The 27074-nt window shown below is 44.6% G+C and overlaps 2 protein-coding genes across 7 annotated transcripts; both read right to left on the bottom strand.

Annotated features, from left to right (window-relative positions):
* Positions 1 to 1112: 1112 nt before the first annotated feature.
* On the bottom strand, positions 1113 to 15940 carry dqx1 (DEAQ box RNA-dependent ATPase 1). Of its 3 annotated transcripts, XM_036139933.1 has the most exons (13): positions 15661 to 15940; positions 14091 to 14465; positions 12394 to 12587; positions 10974 to 11409; positions 8568 to 8846; positions 8382 to 8481; positions 7359 to 7517; positions 7095 to 7286; positions 5566 to 5691; positions 5302 to 5492; positions 5039 to 5229; positions 1642 to 1840; positions 1113 to 1550 (listed from the first exon to the last, which is right to left on the bottom strand). In XM_036139933.1, the coding sequence occupies exons 2-12, from the start codon at positions 14418 to 14420 to the stop codon at positions 1645 to 1647; spliced, it is 2394 nt and encodes a 797-aa protein (XP_035995826.1). In that variant the 5' UTR covers positions 14421 to 14465; positions 15661 to 15940; the 3' UTR covers positions 1113 to 1550; positions 1642 to 1644. The 3 variants fall into 3 exon arrangements, with proteins under 3 accessions (XP_035995826.1, XP_035995825.1, XP_035995827.1); XM_036139932.1 differs by having other exon boundaries at positions 1113 to 1840; XM_036139934.1 differs by having other exon boundaries at positions 1113 to 1840; positions 14091 to 14462.
* Positions 15941 to 17023: 1083 nt separating this feature from the next.
* Positions 17024 to 25321, bottom strand: LOC105925699 (threonine synthase-like 2). Of its 4 annotated transcripts, none has more exons than XM_036139928.1 (10): positions 25133 to 25321; positions 24738 to 24935; positions 23019 to 23244; positions 21939 to 22133; positions 21615 to 21767; positions 21318 to 21551; positions 20122 to 20270; positions 18483 to 18608; positions 18251 to 18405; positions 17024 to 17663 (listed from the first exon to the last, which is right to left on the bottom strand). In XM_036139928.1, the coding sequence occupies exons 3-10, from the start codon at positions 23239 to 23241 to the stop codon at positions 17429 to 17431; spliced, it is 1470 nt and encodes a 489-aa protein (XP_035995821.1). In that variant the 5' UTR covers positions 23242 to 23244; positions 24738 to 24935; positions 25133 to 25321; the 3' UTR covers positions 17024 to 17428. The 4 variants fall into 4 exon arrangements, with proteins under 4 accessions (XP_035995821.1, XP_035995822.1, XP_035995824.1 ...); XM_036139929.1 differs by having other exon boundaries at positions 24738 to 24784; XM_036139931.1 differs by lacking the exons at positions 24738 to 24935; positions 25133 to 25321 and adding an exon at positions 24336 to 24428.
* Between the last annotated feature and the right edge of the window lie 1753 nt (positions 25322 to 27074).

Here is a 27074-nt window from a genome sequence, read left to right as displayed (position 1 = left end):
TTTCCTGTTCCAGCAGCCCCACTTCTCCATGTTCCGTTGGGTTCTGCTAATTCTGTCATTGTTGGGTTGACATCTTTTTATAAATATTGTTGAACCCCAAACCTTCCTGAAAACAGTAAATCCTGACGGTGATATTTACTCCTGGAGGACAACGATCCCAGACATCTTCCAGAAAGGTTGAGGAACACAAACAGCATTTAAAGACGCCGACTTTAAATCTTTAAAGCTTCTGTGAGATGTTCAGGATGAACCTTTCTGATCCAAGAATGCTCCACTTTCTAAGAACCCGATCCTGCTGACTTATACCACAGGACACCTTTAGAGGGTCAGAGATCATGAGGCGAGGGGTCAGAAAGAATTTGGAGACCAGCCTGATAAAATGACACCACCTGCTGGATAAACGCGTTTTGTGCTACAAAAAAAGACCAAAAATGAGATTAACAATGAATCTTAAGTCGACGTTGTGTAGAAAGAACTAAATTGCTGCAAAAGTGAATCTGAACATCCAAAAAGTTGGAAACTTGGAAATTAATAATCATTAATTCATAATATATTAAGGAATAAATATTTCCAGCTGTTTGTCCAAGTATCCAAATATTTTCATAATTCAAAATGGTCCACAAGGTGTAAAATGATTGTAAAATGATCCACACACAAATTGTCTCTAAGGATCCAAAATGCTGTCCAACAAGCAAAAATGTCTCCAAATATTTAAAATTGGCTCCAAACTCAATCAAATACCACCAGACACCAGGGTTAACGACTAGCATGGATCCAGGGTCCAAAAATGGTTCTAGTATGCAAACTGTGTCCAAGTTTTGCCAAAATGAGGTCCAATAAGATGACGCTGTCACCAAGATTCAAAATTATGTTCAAGAACCAAGAACCACCGAAGCTTAATGATTAACATGGATCCTAAGATCCCAATTGGAGCCCAGAGATCCAAACCAGCTGGGGGTCCGGAGATCGAAATGGCCTCAATTAATCCAAATAGTCCAGATGTTGTTGAACTTCAATAAATGACCCTCAAGGCTTAGAGCCAAGATCCAAGAATTTAATATTGAGTCCAAGGATATGGAATAACAAGAAATGTAAAATGTAAAAAAAAGTTAATATTTCAAACATGAACATTTTATTTAAAGTTGTTTTTATTTAGCTAATAAAAACAACGAGGCGAGGGAACACCTTAGTAGGAAAGCCAAACACCCAAACAGTGGGGAGACGGTGAAAAATAGAAGCTATGACGATCACAGTAAACCTTGATGTCGTCTGCATAGAGTTCAAACTGCAGTTTCAGCACGCTGAGGTTCTGGATATTGCTTTTAGACCAAAGTCTTTAAACAAACTTCATTTCATGTTGTTTTCAGCCTAAAAATAGACTTTAACATCTAACAGAAACACAGAAACCACACATTAAATAGGAGTTTAAAACAGAATCTTAAATTAAAACACAAAATAGAAAAAGAATTAGTGTTCTTCAGCAGCTGTACACGGAGTTCTGCAGAACTCTTGAATTAGTTTTTTTATTCCAGCAGAAGTCCAGATCAAACCTGAAATAAGATTTCACAGGATAGCAAATTAAAGTACCGACTCAGATCAAGTCATGTGACCAGATGTCTGCTGAGAAGCCCCGCCCCTTACGTCTCATTGGACGACACAGAGCTCTGTGCTGGACTGATTGTGAGTCGCTGCTGTTTTCTGAGTCCTGCTGTGCTCTTCTGCCTCAGAGTCCAGCTCGCCTGAAGGGGGCGCTAAACTCTGCCTGAGCTCCATCAGCATCTCCTTGCCGTCGCTTGCTGGTAGGTTTCCCAGGAAGTACAGAGGCATCAGCTCCACAAGCCTGACAGGAGGAAAAAATACCATCACCGTTAGAAACGGGAGGCACAAAACTAATGCACAACTTGAATAAGACAAGCTAACGCTATCCAAAGAAATTTTAATCGACTAAAAAATACATTACATACAACTTTGAAATGGAAATCAGTTTTCCATAGTACAAACATATTCAATGTTCATCTTATAATTTGAAAGATCACACTGTTTAGGTTTAAACGCCCATCCAGCTAGCTAGAAGCCTTAATAAAAGCCCCTTTAACACAAAACTCCCAGTAATTTACTAGGATCACATTCCTGGTTCAAACAAGAGTTAGCACCTTTCAAACATGCAAATGAGTCCCAGTAAATTACAGGGTCAGCTCTTTTCAAGCGTAAAGGTGCATTTTTATTTATACGTTTATTTATAACTCTGGTTGCATACAAAGATTTTATAAAAGATTATCACGTCCTGCTGGCGTATTAGTTGTTATTTTGGTGTTTTATGCTTTGTTTTTGCTCAATTTTTTAGTAATTAAAACCTTTAGTGTTTATTTACTGAAGTACGTACTGCTCATGTGCAGCAGGGGTTAAAACAAGGAAGCGGCTAACAGCTATTAGCATCTCTCAGCAAAACAAAGAAGAAAGGTCCAAGATCCAGTAAAAAAACCCACAAACATCTATGATTCCAAGAGGGAAAAGCCTGGAATGTCTCTGGGAATCCAGTCTGAACGTTGGTGTTCACTGAAGCTAAACCTGCCGAGGCTCAGATGTGACGCAGAATTGACTGACGTGAGTAAATGTTCTGATATGAGGCTCTTAGAGTTGCTGTAGATCGTTTATTTAATAACATTGGTCCTCATCAACCCGAGCTGCTGATTTACTGTGAGGCATTGCAGAGAGTCAGGCTCGGTCCAGCATGATTTAATTTTGATTTATTAATTAAGCAAATTATGATAGTTCTGTGATACTGCCACTAGATGGCGCCTCGTCTGTTTATATCGGCTCATCATGCCCAAGAGCAAATAATTTTTCGGCTCAAAAAGGACCATCAAAACACTATTAAGATGGAGGCTTGGTGTGTATAACCTTATTTTACCATGTTTAATGGCTTTTGGTCTTTTTTATAAGCATATTATGTGGCTATTTACCTTTACCCTGGCAAGGAGGTAATAGATGTGCTTAACATCACCTACAGGTGGCAGTAATGAAAAGGAAATAGCTTTAACTGATCAATCCAACCTCTAAAGAATAATTTCAGGCAGAAATTTTCTGTCAAAAAGCTGATTCATCACAACAAACTATGGCTTCAGGACTCATTATGTGCAGAAAAGTGGGACTTTCAGCTGCTTCTGTTACACAACTACTTCAGCTCATCAATACAAATCATTCCTTATATAGGACATTTTTGACCAATCCGTATAATCTGACCCAATCTGTATAATATGATTGAACTTGACTTTGTAAAGTGCCTTGAGATGACATGTTTCATGATTTGGCGCTATATAAATAAAATTGAATTGAATTGAATTCAACACCCCAGACTAGCAGGTTTTTAATGAATCCTGCAGGGGTTTAATTATGCCAGACTTCACTGTAAATGCAAGCATTACAACAATGAATGTTAAAATACAAACGTGAGTGATCTGTAATCATTTGATTCTGATTATATGTAGCAGATACAATCAGATGATAAATCAATGACTCGTGTTTATTAATTTCAGGGTTTCCCCCAAAAAGCTGCCTAAGCCTGGCGGTAGCTGCAGTAATGGGCGGATTGTCGCTCTGCTTTGTTGCTTCATCGTTCATTTAACCACCAAGCTGTCAGCTAAGAGGAGCGTTGTGTGGTGCAGCCTAATAACGGCTAATAACAGCTAATAACAGCTAGCGTTAGCTTATGTTGTCTGGGAGGTTTAGCTTCACTGCAGCAGATCCAGGAGCTTCACTGACTGCTTAATGTCGCTCTATAACATTCGTGTCCTAATGCTAGCTTAGCATGTAGCAACATTCAGCGTTCAGATTTTCTTGTCTGTCTGGGGAAGTTTCTCTGAACCACACTTTCATGTTTATCTCATCTATAAAGAGCGTCTCATGTTTCCTCCACATGTTCCCAGGCGATCGTATTTCCAGCAGCAGCTCGGTTTTTGGGTCAGCTGAGCGTCAGCAGGGAGGAGTGAGTGTCTCTATTACTGCTTTCCATTTGTCTCGACCTCCGGGACGGAAAATTTAACTGGAACGGCCCCTGAAGTCGGTATTATGAGTTGGAAAGTGGGTGCAACAGGATGGTACCAGACTTTTTGGACTAAACCTAAGAGTTTAGGAAAAACCCAATCCCTGGAGTGGCCACCTGATGGTGCTGTTAGCAACCAAACCGGTGTTTGTTGGACCAGAGGAGACCTTCCAGCATCAGTGTCTGTCTCTTTAAGGCCGTCCTCCTGCAGGTCCAACTCACTGAACTATATTCTACACTGGAGTGCTAATCACCGTCTGTTTGAACGAGTCGCTTTGAAGCCACCAGCCGCCATATTGGTACTCCCTATTTCCCCCCAGTAACTAGGGAATATGTGCGCTACAGCATCGAATAACGAGGATTTTCTCATGTTCAGGGGGGGCTTAAAACTTTTAAAATGTCAAATGCCATATAGCTTTATGTTATGTTCTAAAACTATCAAGTACTGAGAAAGTCATGTGCTGAAATATTTTGTTTAACATTTATAAATATATAAATAACAATATACAAAAACATATATTTACATATATGTATACATATATATACATATATATACATACATATATATATATATATATATATATATATATATATATATATATATATATATATATATATATATATATATATATATATATATATATATATATATACACATATACACATACTTATATATACACATATATATATATATTTAATATGAATAACATGTAAAATATTTCAGCACCTAATTTCCTAGTAGTTGATAGTGTTAGTACATCCACTGACTGTAGAATTACCTGTGAAACGTTTTCACTCAGCCAGAAAACTGCTTGTTGTTGCAACCAAATCCTGTGGGATTCTGGGAGAGTAGGGAGTAGCAAGATGGCGGCCAGTGACTTCAGTTTTTCGGCAAAATCAGCACTCCAGTGTATTATAGCTCAGTGGTCCATCTCTGCTTGGAGTCTAATGGGACCCAGAAAGCTGACTTCACAGCGAGCAGAAAGCTGGACTCACATCTGAGGGTGGACCTCGGAGGCGATGCGGATGCAGTTGTCCCTGGAGATGGTGAACTCGTGGTAGAGGACCCAGCTGGGAGGACTGGGACGCGGCTGCCGACAGCGGTAAGAGGAGGCGGGATGCAGGTGAGCGACGTGGCGATGGGTCAGCAGCAGGTAGTTCCCGGAGCCGTCCACGTCATGAGCCACCTGAGCAGGAGATGGTCAGGTTAGAGGTAGATCAGAGGGCGGGGCTTAAGTTTGACGCTGGGGCGGTCTTACTTTGAGGAAGAAGCCTGAGATGAGCGCCCGTTTGATGTTGGTGCAGTTGTCTTGGCAACCAAAAGCGGGCGGGGAAACAGGAAGCTCGATCCTCTGCATGACCTCCAGAAGCTCCGCCCGGATGACGGCGGCGAGCCGCAAGGCGGCGTGGCTGAGGAAGCTGGCGGCGCACCACGCCTCGTCCTCGTTATCTGTAGGAGGGACGACAGAGAAGACGTCAGGAGAGGCTGCAGCGCCCCCTGGAGGCGGAGGCCGGGGACGTACGCTGGAGGAAGGCGTTGTAGACGTTGATGAGGCTCATGTGGTCGCCCTCCGGGTGCATCAGGGGCCTCCAGGCCGAGACGGCAGCTTCCTCCCTGCTGGGCTCTGGAGCCAGGAAGCAGGAAGGAGCTGAAACAGACGGAGACAAAGTTACTGCAGGAAACCAGCAGCTGCGTTCCTCTCTGGTCCCTCAGTTAGTTTATTCTTCATCACATCTCTACCCTCTTCTTCCTTTTTTCATACCTTCATGACTCCTTTCCTCCCTTAATTTCCTTATTCCTTTACTCTTTGTTCGTGTCTCTACCTTTTTCATTCTCTTCGTTGTTTTTCTAACCTTTAACTGCCTGAAAAGCTCAGTGCTGCCACCTACTGGACAGGTGAACAACATATTGCCACACCTTGTGGAGGAGAGGTGTGTGTTTTACCAGAAACTGTAGCAGAGCCGTCATAAATGATTATTTTAGTAATCGATTATTCTGACGATTAATTGAGCAATCAATGAAAAAACTGACACATAATTATTTAAGCTTATTTTATGAATAATAAGGATAATTCTGCAGCTAAAAAGTTCTAGGATCAAAATATTAAAAGTTCAGCCCTTTCTGGTGAACTTAACATCCATATCAGCTGCCTCTGTAGTGAAAATGGTCACAATGACAAAATGCATAAAGTTTCACTTGCATATTGCATTCTGGGTTTTTTTTTAGATTAAAAAGCATAAATGTATTCATACAAAACAGAACCCTTCTAGTATATTTCAAGTTAAACTCTTTTAGTTTTTTTTTAGTCCACAAACAGACAAAATAATTTCACATTCATTAAAAAGGTAAATAGAATCCCAGCTAATTTAAATTCAGGCATGATAAATAGTGCCTTTTTTCAAACATTTCTGACCTCTTTTATTATAATAGAACAACCTTTACTGTCACATAGTGGCTAAACAGGTTGGCTGAGACACCAGACTTTAAAAAAGCTAAATTTAAAGTTAAGCAGAAGAGAAAGAAAAATACTGTGCAATTATTAATATATAAAAAGGCATATTCAGATAAAAATTAAGTGTTTAGGTTTAAAATTTGAAGAAAAAACATCAGTTGATTTACAGAATTCTGTAATATTTTAGTCAAACTTTTTTTGTTGGGGATGACGGAGCATCTACTGATTTCTGAACAGAACCTTAAGACCCGGTTCTAGCTGAGCTGTGACCCTCAGTGGGGCGCCGACCCACTAGGAGCACCACGAGACGTTAGAACGTTAGAACATTAGAACGTTAGAACGTTAGAACATTAGAACGTTAGAACATTAGAACATTAGAACGTTAGAACGTTAGAACGTTAGAACGTTAGAACATTAGAACGTTAGAACGTTAGAACATTAGAACGTTAGAACGTTAGAACATTAGAACGTTAGAACATTAGAACATTAGAACATTAGAACGTTAGAACATGGATCTAACGGGAACTAAACGGGCAGGAAGGTCTGCTGCGGTCCACGGTTCTGATGCAGACGGCGGGTCCAGGTGAGGTTCTGCTCACCTGTGAGCATGGCGGCGATCGTCAGCAGCTCTTCCACGCAGTCGTACTCGCAGGCGGCGATCAGCGCCTTGGCCAGCGGCGGCTCCAGCGGCAGCTCCGACATGATGATGCCCACCTCAGACAGGTTCCCGTCGTCATCCAGCGCCGCCAGGTAGTCCAGGTCCTCCAGGGCCTGCATGAGAGCTTCAGGCGCTGGAGAGCAGAGGAGGCATGAAGAGGCGAGCCACGGCGGACCTCCAGAACCCGCTGCGGCGCTCACGGTACCTGGGCGGTCCAGGAAGTTGCACTGACCCATGTCAGCGATGTCCAGCCTCTTCAGCAGCAGAACCAGGTGGCTGAGGTTCTCCTCCACCACGGCGGGGCAGTGGGCCTCCGTCATGGCCGCCTCGTACCGGGCCTGGGAGTACAGCCGCAGACACAGACCTGACCCGCAGACGGGAGGGACGCAGGTATGACCACCAGGCAAAACATTATGACCACCCGCCCGTCTGCTGGAGGACCTCCATCCATCCAGCAGGAGGCAGAAGATCAGGACATAGACATAATATAAGAGTAGACGCGTCATTGGGCGGGTTCTGCCTATGCTGCGATGCGTCAGAGCGTCCGCCATGTTGGATGTGGCAAATCTGCAGTTACTCAGTCACTTAAACAGTATCAGAGGGACTTTAATCTCTGAATATACTTTGTATTCGTAGTATTTTTTTTTTGTAATATTAAAAGTCTATTTCCGCATTCTCCTGAATTTATTCTCCTAAAGAATAAAAATAATTAAAATAATCTAACCTGGCCTTATTACTCCAGGAGTGAAATAATTCTGCAAACTGTGATTATTCTGGAAATGTTCCCCCTTAATTCTCATAATATGATGTTTTTATCATAACATTATCACTTTTGTGTTTGTTTGTTTATTTTTACTTTATTGACCTAGGACTTTTTTTCCTCATATTATTAATTTTATCTCTTGAATACTCACCCAAAAAGTCTGTTCCTAAAGGTTCACATGTGACACGGTTTTATGAAATAATGAAGACCACAATGTTTAGATTTAATATATATATATATATATATATATATATATATATATATATATATATATATATATATATATATATATATATATATATATGTGTGTGTGTGTATTTATTGCAGCACAGGAATGAGGAATCTTCTCTGATTCACGTTCAATACAACAGAACTTAACTTTTTTCTGCCACATCCAACATGGCGGTGACGTTGACGTGTGAACCTGCGCCCTGACGTATAAATATCTGTGGTCCAGGAACCTACCGGGACGCTGGCTGTTGATCCTCTGGGTCCTCATGTCCGCCTGCTGCCTGCTGATGTTCCTCAGAACCTGCGAGTTGGCCCGGATCTGAGGGTTGTACACCTGGAACCACCACAGATGAGAACGTTTCAGCACCGTTAGCTTCAGGATCAGAACCGGGGAACCGGGGGAACCAGGGAACCACGCACCGTCTTCAGCTGCCAGCCCGTGTCCACCACGTATCGGACTCCTGGCAGGGAGAAGGACGCCTCCCCCAGCGCGTCGCTGAGGATCACCTTCCTGCGGACGCCGGCCTCGGCGCCGTCGGGGCGGGCGCCCTCCTTCGGCGGCGTGCCGGGGTCGGACTCGTAGACCCGCTGGGTCAGGCTGCCCAGACCCGAGTGGAGCGGCAGGAACCTGACGGCGCCGAGCTGAGGACTCAGAGCCACGCACTCCTTCTCCAGCAGAACCAGACATTCCTCCACCTCCTGCAGCAGACGCAGGATCAGAGACCAGATCAGAACACAGCGTTCAGGGTTTACTTTACTTCCTTCCTTCCTTCCTTCCTTCCTTCCTTCCTTCCTTCCTTCCCCCACCCTTCCTTCCTTCTTTTACCCACCCTTCCTTCCTTTTTCTGTCCTTCCCTCCTTTCTTTTCCCCCATTCATCCTTCTTTCCTTATTTCCTCCTGTCTATCCTTCCTTCCTTCTTGTCCTTCCTTCCTTTCCCCATCCATCCATCCATCCTTCGTTCCTTTCTTCGTTCCTTTCCTACTTTCCTTCCTTTCTTTACTTCCTTCCTTTCTTCCTTCCTTCTTTTCCCCACCCTCGCTTCCTTCCTTCCTTTCTTCTTTTCCCCACCCTCGCTTCCTTCCTTCCTTCCTTCCTTCTTTCTTTCTTTTCCCCACCCTCCCTTCCTTCCTTCCTTCCTTCCCCCACCCTTCCTTCCTTCCTTCCTTCCTTCCTTTCCCCACCCTCGCTTCCTTCCTTCCTTCCCCCACCCTTCCTTCCTTCCTTCCTTCCTTCCTTCCTTCCTTCCTTCCTTCCTTCCTTCCACCCTTCCTTCCTTTTTCTGTCCTTCCCCCCATTCATCCTTCTTTCCTTATTTCCTCCTGTCTATCCTTCCTTCCTTCTTGTCCTTCCTTCCTTTCCCCATCCATCCATCCATCCATCCTTCCTTCCTTTCTTCGTTCCTTTCCTACTTTCCTTCCTTTCTTTACCTCCTTCCTTCTTTCTTTTTCCCAGATTTTCTTGTCGTTTAGTAAACCAACCAGAAGGCCCGTTACTGCCACCTACTGGACAGGAATGTTCTGCTCAGCGCTCTAAGGAACCCAGCAGAACATCCTGAGGAACCAGCAGAACATCCTGGGGAACCCAGCAGAACATCCTGAGGAACCAGCAGAACATCCTGAGGAACCAGGTGTTCCTGCTGACGGTATTAAAGGACTCAGACAAGAAGGAGTCCCATCAGAACCCGAGCCTGAAACTCTACAGCAGGCAGCAGAACCCGGGTCCGTCAGACCGGTTCCTTTTGTTTCAGACACAAAACAGCAGCAGGAGGTCAGGTGACCAGGAGGAGGTCAGGTAACAACCACGCCTCAGCAGGAGGATCCGCTGCATTCAGAGCAAAGATCTTCAGGTTTCACCTCTAATGAGTCCCAGAACCTGATTTATGCTCAGAGGAACATTTCTAATGAAAATCTTATTTCTGTATCATCAGATCTTTAACTTGCTGCTGCATTTTCACAGCCTTAAAGAAACTAAAACTTATTGTATAAATCCTTTTACATCAATACGTTAAAAACATAGCAGCTCTGGCCGGGGCTAAACTGAAGACCCCTTCATGGACCCTCTGTTTTTCCAGTACTCATCATTTTTTACCTGCAGTGAACTTATGGAAAGCTCCGGTCAAGTATCGCTGCTCGACCAAAAGACAGGGAATTACGCTAATTAATATTATCATCATCAGCTTATACAGATAATGACTGTAGTGACAGTAACAGAAAAACGGAGGGTCCATGAAGGGGTCTTCAGTTTAGCCCCGCCCCCTAAAACAGCATCAGCTTGTAGTGACGTCATAGCTGAAGGAGCTCTGCAGAGACTGATTGAATTAAAGCTTCAGCATAAAATGAGAAATGTTAAGTTTTGACTTCCTAACAATGTTTGACTTTTCAATGTCTAATATTACAATTTAAAAAATTTCAATATCTAATTTTACAATGTTTGATTTTACGATTTTAGATGCCAAATCTCTTTTCAAAGTCGCTGCAGCTGTCACCGTTTTATCTCCATAGTAATCCGGATCCTGGGAAAAACATTCTCCTCCAGTGGATCAGAAACAAAGTCCCAACTATAAATAAATTATTTCCAAAGTGATTCCCTTAGAATATCCTCCCAGCATCATCCGTACCAGCTCTACAGAGAGTGGCGGCCATTGTTGGACCTCGTTCTTTTAAAAGCTCTTTAGTTCAGATCGATGTTGTTCATGAATGTCACTTAGAGCGTCGGTGCAGCCCACCTCCCTGTTTAATGACTCGTGTCTTTTAGAGCTGAACCCTTATTTTGTTTATGTAAAGTTAAAACTACAATCAGAATACTGCAGGAATAAAAGCATTACCTGGGAGCTGGCCAGGAACACCATCACGTCTCCTTCCTCTCCGCGGCGGTGCAGATCCAGCACCATGTGGCAGGCAGCAGAGGCCGGCTCCTTCCCTGACGACAGCTCCCGGTACATGATCTCCACTCCGCCCGACGCCGTCGTGTCCGCCCCCCTCCCGTCCTCCTGGTCCGGGGGCTCGCCCCGCAGGCCGTCCAGGGAGAGGTGGGGGACGGAGGCTCCCAGGAAGGCGGCGAGGCGGGGGGCGAGCGTGGGGTGAGCGAGGAGGACCACCCGGAAGCCGTCGGGCCGCTGGCGGCAGACGTCGCAGAGCAGACCCAGCAGAACGTCGGTGGGAACGGTGCGCTCCTGCAGCTCGTCCAGGATGACCACGCCGTACTGCCGCAGCAGCGGGTCCGACATCATCTCCTCCAGGAGCAGAGCGTCGCTCACAAACCTGCAAACGATCCAGAATCAACCGCCGGGATTCAGGAGGGATGAACATCTGGATGAGAGACAGTTCATCCACGACTCCAGGATGGAGAGAAACCGTCAGACATCAGAGAAGAATGGTTCTAACTAAACGACTCCATCTCTGGGTCACATCTGAAGGCTGATTGGGTCCAGATCAGTCGTCTTTACCTGAGGATCCTCACCTGAGCGCGGCTCACTGAGGTGACCACAAACACTTTGTCATAAAATGGTCCTTCTATCCTGAATCTCCTCATCTACTGGTACATGCTGTCATTCTGATGGACTCACCTAACATCAGTCTGCGGCTCGTTCCTTCTTAGTTTCTGCTTGCTAGCTGTGCAGTTCTAGTGCTTAAGTATCCAGTTAGCTTAGCGGTTAGCTTAGCGGCTAGCCTAGCGATTAGTTTAGCATTTAGCTTCAGTGTTAGCCGTTCTTTGTAGCTCTGCTGCTCTCACCGTAGACTTTGAACATGGCTGAGAGTCGCATGAATCAAAACAAATTCATGTTTATGAGAAGAAGAGGAAGATCTCAGTAGATAAAAATAAGACCAGAGAGGATTTAGGAGATTTTTAAGATGTGATCACCCTGATGAGCAGAAGATCAGGTAAGACTTTCTCGCTCTTGCAAAGTTATTCAAAAAGGGACTTGAGGAAAACTTCTGGAAAAATCGCTAACTCTAGATTTTAGGACAAACTTGAGCTTCTGAAATGTGAATATTTACCCTAGAGGATCTTATCTGGTCGTCTGTTCCCAGGGTAATCAGGCTGTTACACTTAAATCTGTTTAATCTGCAGCATTTAACAGTAATATGGATTTATTTTTTCTGGTTGCTGCTGAGCTGGACGCTACACTGATTCAAAAGCAAACAGATAAAAGCCTCTAAAACGTAAATAAATGTCTCCTCCTGTTTTAACATGCCGGCTCTTGCCACCAATCAGGTGCCTCCTCAGGCCTGCAGACCCCTTACCTGAGTAAGGTGTCAGGTGTGCAGCTGTCGTCGTGCGGCACCCTGTAGCCCACCTCCAGGCCCAGACTCAGGTCCATCTCGTCGGCCACGCGCAGAGCCAGACTCAGCGCCGCCTCAGGGTACGGCTGGGAGCAGCAGACCAGGCCGTGGGAAAACTCAAAGGACAGAGCGAACTCCACGCACCACTGCGCCACCTGCAGGGGAGACCACAGGAGAGAGGGGGCGCCGCTGAGCACAGGGCCCTTCAGATCCTCGTTAACCGGACTTAGAAGTGATGAACGAGCTGATCTGGAGGCTTTAAACGGGTTTTCTAGGGAATCTGAAATAATTCAAACACGTCTGGATCAGAGCTTTAAGCTCAAAGAGCTGAACATCACAGGATAAAGATTTTACAGCCAAAGGTCTGAGTTTAATGAGCATGAAAGCCGAGCCGGTCCAGAGTCAATATTTAATCAGAGATCAACCACAAGGCGTTTCCCTGAGAGACGACAGACAGAAGATCTGCCCTCAGTTAAACTGCAGCTCAGCTCAAAGGGAGGAGATGAGACAGGAAACGAGGTCAGAGCGAGCCGCCTGGGGGTCAAAGGTGACGCTGTGGTGTTCCTGATGTGAGGGAAGCAGGAAGGAGGCAGGAAGGAAGGAGGCAGGGAGGAAGAAGGCAGGGAGGAAGGAGGCAGGGAGGAAGGAGGCAGGGAGGAAGCACGAAGGAAGCAGGGAGGAAGCAGGGGGGAAGCAGGAAGGAGGCAGAAAGGAAGCAGGGAGGAGGCAGAAAGGAAGCAAGGAGGAGGCAGAAAGGAAGCAAGGAGGAGGCAGGGAGGAAGCAAGGAGGAAGCAAAAAGGAAGAAGGGAGGACGCAGGAAGGAAGGGAGGAAGGAGGCAGGGAGGAAGCAGAAAGGAAGAAGGGACGACACAGGAAGGAAGGGAGGAAGGAAGAGGCAGGGAGGAAGCAGGAAGGTGGCAGGAAGGAAGCAGGAAGGAGGAGGGGAGGAAGGAAGAAGGGAGGAAGGAAGCAGAAAGGAAACAGGAATTACGCATGAAGGAAGGGAGGAAGGAGGCAGGGAGAAAGCAGAAAAGAAGCAGGAAGGAAGCAGGAAGGAAGCAGGGAGGAAGCAACTCATAATGAAAGCAGAGAGTCTGTGACTGAAGGAGCGTGGGCAGTAAATTAAATCCTGGCATCCATGAGCCTGAAGGAGAGGAGCCTCCATCTTAGTCAGGTCATCCCAGCACAAGACTAGTTAGTCTAGTTAGCTTTAAAAAAGTAAACTACTTTAGATCAGAACCCTTAAGCATTTACTTAATTTCCTTCTTATTATGAATAGAAACAATTTACTGTTATTTCATGCTTTCTGTGTTTGTTAATATAAAAACAGAAACAATGAAGCTGTGAATGTTGGAGCTGAAGCTCCTTCCAGTGAAACTAAAGAAGTTTACTCCTCTGTTAACGTCCTCTCTAACATTTCCCTCTGTAATGAGGTTCTGTTCATGTTCAGCACTTTGAATCGTTTAGACACTGAGAAATAATCAGAAATAAACCATATCTGCCTTTATTTCTGCTCTGGGTTTTATTCAGAGGAAAATCCTCCAGCTGGCTGGTTTCTCCTCTCAGCTGCAGCAGAGGAGCTCATAGAACGGTTCTACCTTTATTATGAACTACAGGTTTCTGTAACACGCAGGTGTCTCCTCCACTTCCTGCTCACCTGGGTGCTCTTCCCGGTGCCGCTGGGCGCGCTCAGCAGAACCATGTTGTGGTTCTCCAGGTTCTCCAGCAGACTCTGGCGGAGCCGCCACACAGGAAGCTGCCGCCTCTCCTCCAGGAGGGCGTAGTAGCGCGAGGAAAAGGGGAGACCGTCGTAGGGGTTGACCTCCAGATCTCCCAGGCCTTCCTCCTCGCCTCCTGGTCCTCCATCATCATCATCGTCCAGGTCCCCAGACAGGAGGGAGGAGACGGAGAGGGAGTCCAGCGCCGGGGAGGGCTGCGGCTGGGAGGAGGAGGAGGAGGAGGAAGGCTTGGCTGGAGGCGAGGACATCGTCAGAAATGTGGAGGGATCAGTTCAGAGGACGGAGTCGACCTGCTGGGGGGCAGAAAACAGGAATGACTGACGGAGCACAGCGCCGCGCCGCAGGGGCTTCTGGGAAATCCCTGAGCGGGTCCTTCATCCAGACGACTGGAGCGGTTCTGAAACGGTTCTAAAGGAACAACGACCTGACAACTTCACATGAATACATTTCTTGTGAACAAATAAAAAGAAAGTTTAGTTAAAATAAAAATAAATAAAAAAAATTAAGTTTGTCTGGGGGAGTATTAATTAGAAAACGATCCAGAAACGACAGAATCGCTGTTAAAATTCCGCCATGAGACGCAGACCCGGTTCATTAAAGCAACAAGACCATGAAGTGACAGAAAGATGGCCGCCGTAGGAGGAGAGGAGGCAGAACCCCGGAGGTGGAGAACATCAAACCCATAAACTGAAAACGGGCCTAAGAGGTTCTGAGCAGCAAATGAACGTCAGGAAGAAGCTGCTGCAGAACCACGGAGAACACATCCATGGAGATCAGCAGCAGGCTGGACCCGAAGAACCCAAAAACACCAGAACTCATCTGTTCTGACGGAACCGGGAGAGAACGTCCCAAAGAGTCCATGTGGACCCAAAAGCTCCAGCAGAACATCTTGATGATGGAGATGAAGGACGTCTGCGTTGATGGATCGCTTCCTGTTCCGTTACGCAGCCTTTGGACACCATGATGCATCATGGGAAATTGGTGGAAGCGGTCTGATACTCTGTTCTGCTGGGGAACCGACCGACCCAGAGTCTGACGCCACCTCCTGGGATCCCATGATGTTCTCCAAGCCCAGCCTTGGTTCTGGTCCACCTGGCTGGTCCACCTGGCGGGTCCACCTGGTGGGTCCCCCCCCGATTGGTCTGGACCTCCTGCAGCAGACAGGCTGACACCACCGCTGACCTTCAGCAGGTCCAGATGGGACCCAGAGCTGAAGACCTGGTCATAATGTTTTGCCTGATGGCGTGAGAGTCCGTGATGCTGGTCAGGGTGACGTGGACGTGGGAGTGTCACCTGATCTGAGCGGCCAAAGGGTGGAGCCACATCATCAGACCCAGAACCCGAGATGTGCCGCTGGCTGCAGAGTCCAGGTGACCCAACGAACAGAACCACGAGTTCTGATCAGCTGACTGTCACAGAACCAACCAGAACCAACCAGAATAACCCGGAAATGAGCACAGCCAGCCTGTCAGTCCGCAGCGCCCCTACCTGCGGTGAGTCATACCCGGGAGACAGGTGAGGAAACCCGGGGAGACGCTCCACCTTCAGCCCGCCGCCGCCGCCGCGTCAGTCCGCTGCCAGCGTACCGGAGAGCCGCTGGAAGAGAACCGGGAGGGACGCAGGGGAAGCGGGCATCTGTTGTCCGGGTCGTTCCTTCGGGTCCTGGCCGCTGCCGGAGCTCCACCTGACGGATCTCAGAGACAACAAGAGACGGAGGAGCTACCCGCCGCCATGTTGGCTCTGCGCTGCGTTCAGGTGTCCTCGGACACTTCAGTGTCGGCACCGACGGGGCAGCGCCTCAAAGGACACTCCTCTAACCATTAAAACATAAATAAACCATGAATAAATACATGTTTCCCTACATTAACAACTTACCACGTCTTTAAACTGCAAGCGCGTGAAACCAAAGGGAAATTACTTATTTATGAACACAAATTTGACCAATAAAGCAGATTCTGGTGAACCTTGATACAATAAATTATATTTATACACGTTTATTGAGAACACGCTTTAAATGCTTTTTGTGCAATGAATATTTTTTTAATTCTTTTACAAAGAGTCAGGTTGGTTTATATAGCTTTTCCACCACAATAAATGATAATAAAACTCCCTTTTGTATTTAAAATGGTCAATAAAATTTGCTTTATCAGCAGAAACATTCAAAGTGTGACAAAAAACACAAAAGCATGAGAAATCTGCAGTGGAGGAAATACTTTTTCACAGTTTTGTAACAGCTTTGCAAACAGCACATCTCACAATGATTGGTGAGCTCTTTGGACCTTTTAACTTTTAGTTAATGTTCATCTACTGGAGATTTAATCATGAGACGTCTTGTTTTCATCTCACAGTTTCCTCAGATTGCCAGGGACAATGTCCATCATGCTGGGAGGTGCCATGTTGTTAGATAAATAGATTTTCAGTCAGATACAGCAGATTGAGCATAAAATCAGAAACAAAGCAGCTGTCAGATCCTTCCCAGAGTGCTTTGCAGCAAAATTATCTCAAAGATCTTTGTTGTCCCTCCATCCTGGCACCGTGTTCTGGTCTGAAGGACGTGTCCAACACGCCAGAACACAGAGAATACAGAGAAACACAGATGAAAAACTTGCAGCTGTTGCCTGGATGCTTTCATAGAAATGATTAAAACGGATAATTATGAATGCTGCCGGTAATGAATGCAGTTTTAAATGCTTCATAATTCCTACGGACAATTTCCTTCACTGTTTCTGGAGTCTTTGCTAAGTAATAAGATGGTGTGATGTGTGTAAACTTGTTCATTCCAGGTTAAAGAACCTGAACATGTAACATCCTGACAGATCACACTGTGGAACAGAAAGAGGAAACACTTTTGGGGAACCGAATAAAACTGATTTATTGTTGTAATGAGATCAGGACAGCAGCAGAAATACAAAAGTCTCAAAGAACAGCAAAAGGATACATTTTTATACAATGTTAATTATATGAAATATGCATTTTAATCATTGCAATATTATTATTGTAATAATTATTACAGCTGTGCTGTTATTCCTTTGCTCATAAACATGTGAATTAGTTTTATTGAGATGTTTAAAAAACGTTTAACATTGCAACACTTTAACAGCCTGTGTTTAATTGACGTCCCTCGTTAAGATTTGTTTGTTGCTTTGATGTCTGCTGATCAGGAGCAGCTTTATGACATCACTGTTCAAACAGACGGGTCACATGTCCACTCAGGACAGAGTCCACCAGAGACAAGAAGACGTCCATAAAAACGTCTTTATGGAGTCTGGGCGTAACAAACTCCTCCGTCCTTCCTGGTTCTGCTCACTAACTGGATCCAGCGCCTCAGTCGGTCCTCCCAGTCCGTGCACCAGTCCGGGCTCCTCTCCAGGTTCTGGTACCGAGCAGGTAACCGGTCCAAAGCCAGCACAGCCTCAGGAGGCTCATAGGGCAGACCCGCCTTCTCCACGGCTGCCTGGAACTTGGCTGGAGATGCTGTAGCAACGTAGCATCTGCAACAGAACCGACCCACAAACATGACTCAGCAGCTCCAGCTTTAATAGTGTTTAGGTATTTATATTTAATATAATTAAACAAAGAAAATCAATAAAAAAAACATGTTTAAACAGAAAAATAACTGCTGATAAATGCAAACAGAGATAAAAGACAAAAAGAGTAAAGTGGGACAGAAATAAATGAAATATGAAAAAAAAACCATCCAAAATAAAATATTGTGAGAACAATTATTTTAATTTAATTCAATCAAATATAAAACAAAATAAACAAAATCTATTTAAAGAGAACAAAACTGCCAATAAAATAACCTTTACAACAATTGAAAACATATAAAAGACACATGGATATGTCCTAAGTGGAAAGAATTAAAATATAAAAATAAAGCAAAATTAAATTAAATATGAGAAGAAAAAACAAAAAATAAGCACCAATACCAAAATACAGTACAACTAAATTTACAGATAAGAGTTTGTCCAGCTCAGCCATTTAAAATTCACCATAAAACATTTATTAACCCAGAACTAGACAAAATAAAAAGTCAAAATAAAAACGTATTTTTTCAAACTAATAAAAGCGGACCCACCTGTTGATGGCGGGCCTGTGAGGACAGTGGTAGTGGTGCCATGCAGCCACGGCGGTGTGAGGACACAACACGTAGCGGTTCTCCTCCCAGCACCTCCTCATGGTCTCCAGGATCCCCTCATCGCTCACGGCGCCGGTCACCAGAACCTCCGCCAGCTACGGGTTCAACAGAGGAAAGATGAAGCTGAAGATCGACGTTCTGGATGTTCCCACAGACCCTGAGAGAGCGGTACCCGTTTACGGCAGCTTTCTGTCAGCGCGTGGCGATGGGAACGCTGGAACTCCTCCATCATGGTCTTCACTGCAGCTCCGTCTCTGCCCAGCAGCAGCCAGAAGATCCGCTCCATGTTGTACGGGTCCTACAGAACCAGAAGGTCCAGAGAGGCTGATGGGTCCGGCTGTATTCACTTCAGTTTTTACATTTTATTTAGAAAGCCGGTTTACTACCAACCCATCTGAGCACGCTCAGAAAAATCTATCAGTATAAACAGAAGTTTAATAGTTTAATTAGACATAAATAAAAATCTGGTTTGATTGAAACACAAAATGCTCATTAAAGCCATTTAAATATTTTTTTTATTAAATCCATAAAATACATAGAATAAATATTAAGAAGATGGAAAACAAAAGAACATTAATTCACTATTTTTTTACTGTGTTTTTCTGTCCTGGTTTTCACTCTTATTTTATCCTGAAATTGTCCAGGTTATGTCCTTGTTTTAAAGTTAAATTAAAGAAAATAATTAAATTAATCATAAATAAATAAAATACTAAATATAAAGAACTTATTAAACATTTAATGATTAAAACTAAAGAAGGCACATTAATAAAACTATTCATAATAAAGTACTAGTATATTATTCAGTTGTTTTAGGATAATAGAAAGGTTTCAGCATCAACCTGATTTCTTATAAACCAGAACATAAAGATAAATTAATAATATATAACATAAATCTAAAGAAAGTGGTGGTGCGTTCAGGGTCTTGTTCTGGCTGCCTAGCTAAATGTTAAAATAGTTCTAAAGGAAGCTGTGGTGCGTTCAGGGTCGGGTCCTGACTGCGTAACTGAATGTTAAAATAAATCTAAAGAAAGTTGTGGTGCGTTCAGGGTCGGGCCCTAGCTGCGTAGCTGAATGTTAAAATAAATCTAAAGAAAGTGGTGGTGCGTTCAGGGTCTCCTAGCTGCCTAGCTGAATGTTAAAATAAACCTAAAGAAAGTTGTGGTGCGTTCAGGGTCGGGCCCTAGCTGCCTAGCTGAATGTTAAAATAAACCTAAAGAAAGTTGTGGTGCGTTCAGGGTCTTGTTCAGGGTGCCTACCTGAATGTTAAAATAATTCTAAAGGAAGTGGTGATGCGTTCAGGGTCTTGTTCTGGCTGCCTAGCTGAATGTTAAAATAAATCTAAAGAAAGTGGTGGTGCGTTCAGGGTCTCCTAGCTGCCTAGCTGAATGTTAAAATAAACCTAAAGAAAGTTGTGGTGCGTTCAGGGTCGGGTCCTAGCTGCCTAGCTGAATGTTAAAATAAACCTAAAGAAAGTTGTGGTGCGTTCAGGGTCTTGTTCAGGGTGCCTACCTGAATGTTAAAATAATTCTAAAGGAAGTGATGATGCGTTCAGGGTCTTGTTCTGGCTGCCTAGCTAAATGTTAAAATAGTTCTAAAGGAAGCTGTGGTGCGTTCAGGGTCTCCTAGCTGCTTAGCTGAATGTTAAAATAAACCTAAAGGAAGTTGTGGTGCGTTCAGGGTCGGGTCCTGGCTGCGTACCTGAATGTTAAAATAAATCTAAAGAAAGTGGTGGTGCGTTCAGGGTCTCCTAGCTGCCTAGCTGAATGTTAAAATAAACATAAAGGAAGTTGTGGTGCGTTCAGGGTGCCTACCTGAATGTCTATGGCGGGAGCCAGAGTCTGGGTGACGTTGGTTGCCATGGAGAAATCGCCGCTGGTTACCGTCCTGTGGATGATGTCATTGGAGTTCACCATGGCAACCAGCTTCAGAGGCAGCCCCATCTCCATGGCGATGTAGGCGGCTGGCGGACACAAAGCAGGAGAAAACTACAAACATGGAGCCTATTCTGCATCTGCTGCTGCCACAGAAACAACATTTAACCTTTAATTCATCAGCGACGCATGTTTGTGTTCCGGTTCTGATCCGACCCGGTTCTGATGACCCGGTTCTGATGACCCGGTTCTGATCCGACCCGGTTCTGATGACCCGGTTCTGCTGACCCGGTTCTGCTGACCCGGTTCTGATGGTGGAGGCAGGAACCATTTACATTACATTTCCCCTGAGGGAAAACCAGCGCTGAAGGAGCATCCATTCATCCATCCATCCATCTCTCCATCCATCCATCTCTCCATCCATCCATCCATCAATCAATCAATCATCCATCCATCAATCATCCATCCATCCATCTCTCCATCCATCCATCCATCAATCAATCATCCATCCATCAATCATCCATCCATCCATCCATCCATCCGTTCATCCATCCATCCGTCCGTCCGTCCATCCATCCATCCATTAATCATCCATCCATCCATCCATCCATCCATCATCCATTCATCTGTCCATTCATCCATTGATATGTCCATCCATCCATCCATCCATCCATCCATCCATCATCCATTCATCCGTCCATTCATCCATCGATATGTCCATACATCCATCATCATCAATCCATCATCTCTCCATCCATCCATTAATCATCCATCCATCCATCCATTAATCATCCATCCATCCATCCATCCATCCATCCATCCATCCATCCATCCATCCATCCCTCCATCCATCCCAGGCCAGACGGATTTATCGTCCCTCCAGAGAGTTCTGGTTCTGGTTTCTCCTCCCCGTCTGATTGGTTAATTGTCTCCACCTTATTGGTTTGCAGTGATTAAGGAAGTTAAAGCTAATTTTTACTGTAATTATTAATATTTCTGCTCATAATCAGGAGGAGTCCAGCCTTCACACCGAGGAGCAGCGCTGCTGATGTTTAGGATATTTACATCATGACGACTCTGATTAAAATCAGCATCAGAACTTTCCCAGGTTCTGGTGGGAGAACCTTCCTGCTCACCTGTGATGTTCCCGGCTCCTCCGGTCGGAACCACCACCTCCAGCTCCGGCAGCTCCTCTCCGCTCTCCTCCACGCCGCTGAGCTGCAGGTAGGCGTAGAAGAAGTGGGCGACCTGGACCATGATTCTGGACCAGTTGACGGAGTTGAGGCTCATGAGGCCGTGGCTCCGGACCAGATCCTGATCGGCAAAGAGGCGCCGGATCGGCCGGTCGATGTCGTCAGAGCTGCCGTCGGCTGCAGGAGGACACAGACCTCAGGTTTCTAAAGCCTGACCTCAGAGCTGAGGCCAGCTTCTACCTGCAAACACGTGGACGTTGTCCTCCAGGCAGGTGGTCATGTGCTTCTCCTGGACCGCCGTGATGCGGCCCTGAGGGTACACCACCAGAACATCCAGACCAGGAAGACCTTTGGCGCTGTGCACGGCCGAGCCGCCCGTGTCTCCTGATGTTCCTGAGAGGAGAAGCAGATCAGGAGGACATCTGGGTGAGTTTTAGTTAAGGACCTCCATCAGACTTCTTCTCTAACCCTGAAGGTCCGTCTACAGACCCAGAAACTATAAAACAATGAATTTAAGCTCAGAGAGGACCAGAAACCCGGCAGCTCCACCAGGAGGAAGCTCACCAACGAGGACGACGGCTCGGCTGCGGTCTTTCTGCAGGAAGTAGCTGAGGAAGTGCACGGTGCAGCTCATGGCCAGGTCCTTGAAGGCCAAGGTCTCTCCGTGGAAGAGCTCCAGAACCGACAACCCGTCTTTCAGCCTGGTGATCCGGACGGCGTCAGGAACCGAGAAACCTGAGAGAGCTTCACCCACCAGGACTGGAAGACAGCAGAGAACCAGCAGAGAATGAGCCTCTGTGTGGTTCTGTTGGACCAGCTCAGCTCACTGCGTGGTTCTTTAGCCGACCCGGTTCTGTTCCATCACATGTTCCTGTAAGGAACACTCATAACAATCCAGAGAAACTCAGAAAAACTTCCAGGTTGCAGATAAATTGGTTTAAACTGAAACATCCACTTTTCACACCTGACCACCCAGGACGTCCAGCAGGGGGCGCTTTGAGCCAGAAAGGCGCTATAAGCATCATCCTGTTTTTATTTGTTTATTATTAATTTATTTATTTATTATGACTCAGCAGATATGAAAAAAACTTCATCCTGTTTTTTTTGTTTATTTATTATTAATTAATTAAGTTATTAATTTATTTATTATGACTCAGCAGATATGAAAAAAGCTTCATCCTGTTTTTATTTGTTTATTATTAATTAATTAATTAAGTTATTAATTTATTTATTATGACTCAGGAGATCCAGAAAAAAACATCATCCTGTTTTTATTGATTTATTATTAATTAATTTATTTATTTATTATGACTTAGCAGATATGAAAAAAGCATCATCCTGTTAATGAAACTTATTAACGATGCTTTAATTAAATCACGTTTGCTGGTATTATTTTACAGGTTTCTGCTCTAAATGTTCAGAAAACACAGAACCTGTGACATAATTGTGCATTAATGTAGCCTCAGATCAATAAACCTGTAGTTTTATTCTAGTTTCTCTCTCCTGAGAGTCTCTCCTTTAGTCGGTGTGGATGTAACGATCATGCAGGACAGGTTCTGGTAGCAGACGGGTTCTGGTAGCAGACGGGTTCTGGTACCAGACGGGTTCTGGTACCAGACGGGTTCTGGTAGCAGAACTTCTCACCCTCCAGGTGGTCTCTGGGGATCAGCGGAGCAGGGATGAACAGGGAGGAGACCTCCAGAACCAGCCTGGGGTAGGTCAGCCCCCTCCAGGACCGCAGCGTCTCTGGACTCAGCACCGGCAGCGTCTCCGGCATGAACATCCCTCCATCCGGGGAGAACCCGGAGAACAGAACCTCCCTGAAGTCCCGACCACGGACCCCACCGCGGGTGCTGCAGTACTGCATCCTCTGCAGGAGGGGAGGAGGCAGAGGAGACATCAACACATCTGCTGCTGTCCAGCTTCTTCACCGCATCACAGGAAGGTTCTGCTGCCAGAACCGGGCCAAAGCAACCAGGACTGGACTCTACACACAACAGCTGCTGGTCTGACTCCTCATTTATCACATTTAGCAGAAATAATCCATTTAAATCATGTTCAACACTAATTATGGTCACAGCACATCTGCTCCTCTGTTACAGCAGAACCGTTTGGACGGAACCAGACGGGACAGTTAATCAAAGAAGAATCTTTTAAAATAAACATCCTGCCTGATTTTCTTCTGCTTCACATAAATTACATTTATAGAAGCTACAGAAGTTCTGAGCTGCAACAGAAAGAGCTGGAATAAAGGTCCAAAAGGTCCAAACGGTCCAGAACTCTGTTAAACAATCTGAGAGAGTTCTACCTGCAGCCCATGACTTACCTGGCTTTATTTAATCAGAACCTCCTCCTTTGGGCTAACAGAACCTGCTTCCAGGCAGATCAGACAGGTTCTGTTGTTCTGCAGCTGAAAAGTTCTGTTCTGCTTAAACCCAACGACACGCGGCGCAGAACCTCAGGAACCATAAAAGTTGGACTTCGACCCGTTCCAGACAGAACTAACCTGACAGGAACAAACTTCCTGATCTAACTCCATGATTAACCAGGAGGTTCTGACCAGTGGAACCAGAACCAGAACCAGAACCAGTGACCCAGACCAGACCGGTCACACCCGGGTCATCTGTGCACATCTATGGATCCAGACATTGTTCTCTGACTGAAACCAGACTTTCATTAAAATTAAAAACAAAAGCAGCAACGATCAAACTGCTGTAACATTCTGATGCATTTAATGAACAGAAAAAAAATCTGAATTTTCAGCGTCTGACCTGCAGATCAGAGCCGATCGAAGTAAAACTGCAGATTATTTTGGTGAATCTGTGATCCAGACTGAAACCAGAACATGAAGAGAACTGAATGAGTCACAGAGATTCAGTTCTAAAGTCTGGATCATCTGGATCCCAGGAGGAGAACGCTTCTGGAACGAGGAGTTAAAGAAATCACATCTCCAGTTATTAACTGTTAATCTGTCTGATTCTAGCCGATCCGAACCTTTCACTGCCAGCTGGTGGCAGCCTTCCGGTCCGGACCCGAACCCTGAACACGTCAGCTGCAGCTGCTAAAAGCAAACTGACCTGATGGGTTTAGAACCAGCAACTCAAAGATTTGTTGCTGGATTTTCTTTGTTCCCTCCTGAACAGATTTAATCAGAACTTCTGGCTGCAGAGAAACACCCAGAAGGACTTTTCCTCTGAAGCCTGCAGAACTCTGGGTTCGTTCAGACTGGGTCAGAACACAGAACCAGAACCCCCTTGGTACTGCTAATTAAGCTCCATAAATGACTCCTGGCACATCTGACACGAACTCAGAACCAGAACCTGTTTGGTGATATTTCAGAACAGTCTGACCCGGTTCGCTTACCTCAGTCTGTCAGCGGTCCGCTCCATCACAGTCTGCCGGTTCTGGATCTGACGAGCAGAGACAAGCGGCAAGAGAGGAGTTAACGTTCAGCCACATGGTTAAAATCAGCCAATCAGGGCGGAGCTCTACCAGAGAACCTGTGCAGGGTCGCGAGTTCGATTCCATCAGTCGGTGTGTCAGGTTTGAACGGAAAAGTATCTGTCAATTAAAGTGTTAATGAAAATAAGACAATCAGTTTTTCTTTATTGTCCTGCAGTGGGAAATTCGGGTGTGCCAGTGACAAACGGACAGGCAGTTACAGTTGTTGAAATAACTTGTCAGTCATTTAAAAAACTGTTTTAAAGGCATTTTTCATGCAAACCAGCAGAGGACCGGCTCAGCAGGGTGGGGCTTACCTGTAAATTAGCCACAGAGCAAAGCTTTGCCGTCTTCCTCCCTCTTCTCTGTCTGTGTACGAGCTGCAGATTATTTCTGAACACTAACGAGTCGGTGAATCAAGTCAAGTCTGGGCTCAGCAGAGAATATGCAACATCTTCACCATGAAAAACTGTTGATCAGCTCCTTCCGTCGCCGGCGACTAAATGGGGCGGACCCTTCCTGACCGCCCCGCGTTTCTATTGGCTGAAAATGAGACCGGAAGTCCAACCGCACATGTCGAGACAGCGAAGCAAACTGAGAAAATAAATGCAGTTTTTAAAAAAAGTCAAGCTGTCGTATTAGAAAAAAATTATGAAACATAATTTGACAAAACCAGTAAATGTTTTAACATTCAGGAGAAAAATGCGTGTTTTGTGTTAAAGCTGATAAAACTTTACCAGATAAACCAGCTCCTTAAACCAGAGCGTCAACTCTTTAAAGAGTCCCCTTGTGGACATTTAGGAAAAAAAAAAAAAAAAAAAAAATTAAATAAAAAAAAAAAAAAAAAAAAAAAAAAAAAATATATATATATATATATATATATATATATATATATATATATATATATATATATATATATATATATATTATTTGGATCTTTTTCACCTTCCTTTTAGATAAGTTCTGCTCTATATTAACTAGAGTAGCAGCTGATGCTCACAATAATGAGCATCAGCTGGTACACATTATGGCTAAAACCTTTAAATTGGTCCTGTATTAAAGTAAAATATACATTTATAAAATTGTAACAATTTATTTTCCCAATGCTTTGATATTTGTATCACAGGCATGAGAGCATTAAACGGGAGCTTTCTTAAATTAAAGCCCAGAGAGACCGGATTGGTTCAGAGGACAAAGAGGACAGTCCACAAGCATTATAAACAGAAACGTAGCTGCACATGTGTTGTCTATGTGTGCGTGTAACTGCATGTTCCTGTATGGATTTTGGCCAAATCTGTGTTAATGCTTTGCATCCTTCAACATGGACCCCAACCCCCGTCGTTAAAACATTGTTACACCAATCAAAATTTCAGCTAAGAACCCTTCAGGGTTGGAAGGTAGTGTTGGAATCAGCAACATTTCAGCCGATAAAACGTCTCAATCTCATCTGGTTGATTTGACTCTAGACTTCATCCAGTCAGGTTCAAGCAACAGAGAACAGGCCTTAAGTCGTCTGTCCTGCTGTGTATTATCCACAAATTAAGCAGCTATAACTTATGTTATTCATGTGAAAGTAGACCATTTAAAAGCAGGATATGTCCCTATAAAATAACAGAAGGACAGCGGCTTATTGAGGGCTGCAGGCGGGGTCACTCCTGCCGTAATGGATCGCTGAGATAAATGTTTATTAGTCGAATGTGTTAACCTCGTGGGTTCTGACAAACAAATCTTGTGAATGATAAAACAAAACACAAAATACTGAACAACAACAGTAAAAATACAGAAGCTCATTAAAGTAAAGCAATAGAAGATGCCTTAACATCAGCTGAGAGAAAGAGAAAAGCTACACATTTATCTTTTCATGGGTCCGTCTTCATTTATGTAGACTCGTGAGAAGGGAAGGGGGGGGGGGGGGGCTGCAGCGGAGGTAGAAAGGGGCGTGGCTTGAGACACATCTTATTTTGGTCTACAGACAGAACTCAGGCTCCACCTAGTGGTGAAATATAAGTTATTGTTCCTTTAATTATCTTTAATCTGTTCACTCTAAATTACCTTTAGGTGTGAATGTGACCATGGTTGTCTGTCCTGTGTGCCGGTTATGAACTGGTCCTAGATAGTTAAGAGTTAAAATCCATGAAAAAGCAAATATGTCAGAAATTTACTAAACGATCCAAAAGAACATGAGGTCAACACAAGTCTAACGCAACAACATAAAAACATAATAATAATTGGAAATACGTACACCAAGGCTAGCTTACA

This window comes from Fundulus heteroclitus, chromosome 8 (assembly GCF_011125445.2).
Source record: "Fundulus heteroclitus isolate FHET01 chromosome 8, MU-UCD_Fhet_4.1, whole genome shotgun sequence".
NCBI classification, from domain to species: domain Eukaryota; kingdom Metazoa; phylum Chordata; class Actinopteri; order Cyprinodontiformes; family Fundulidae; genus Fundulus; species Fundulus heteroclitus.
Note: the sequence above shows the minus strand (reverse complement) of the source record. Positions and strands in the feature narration are given on the sequence as shown.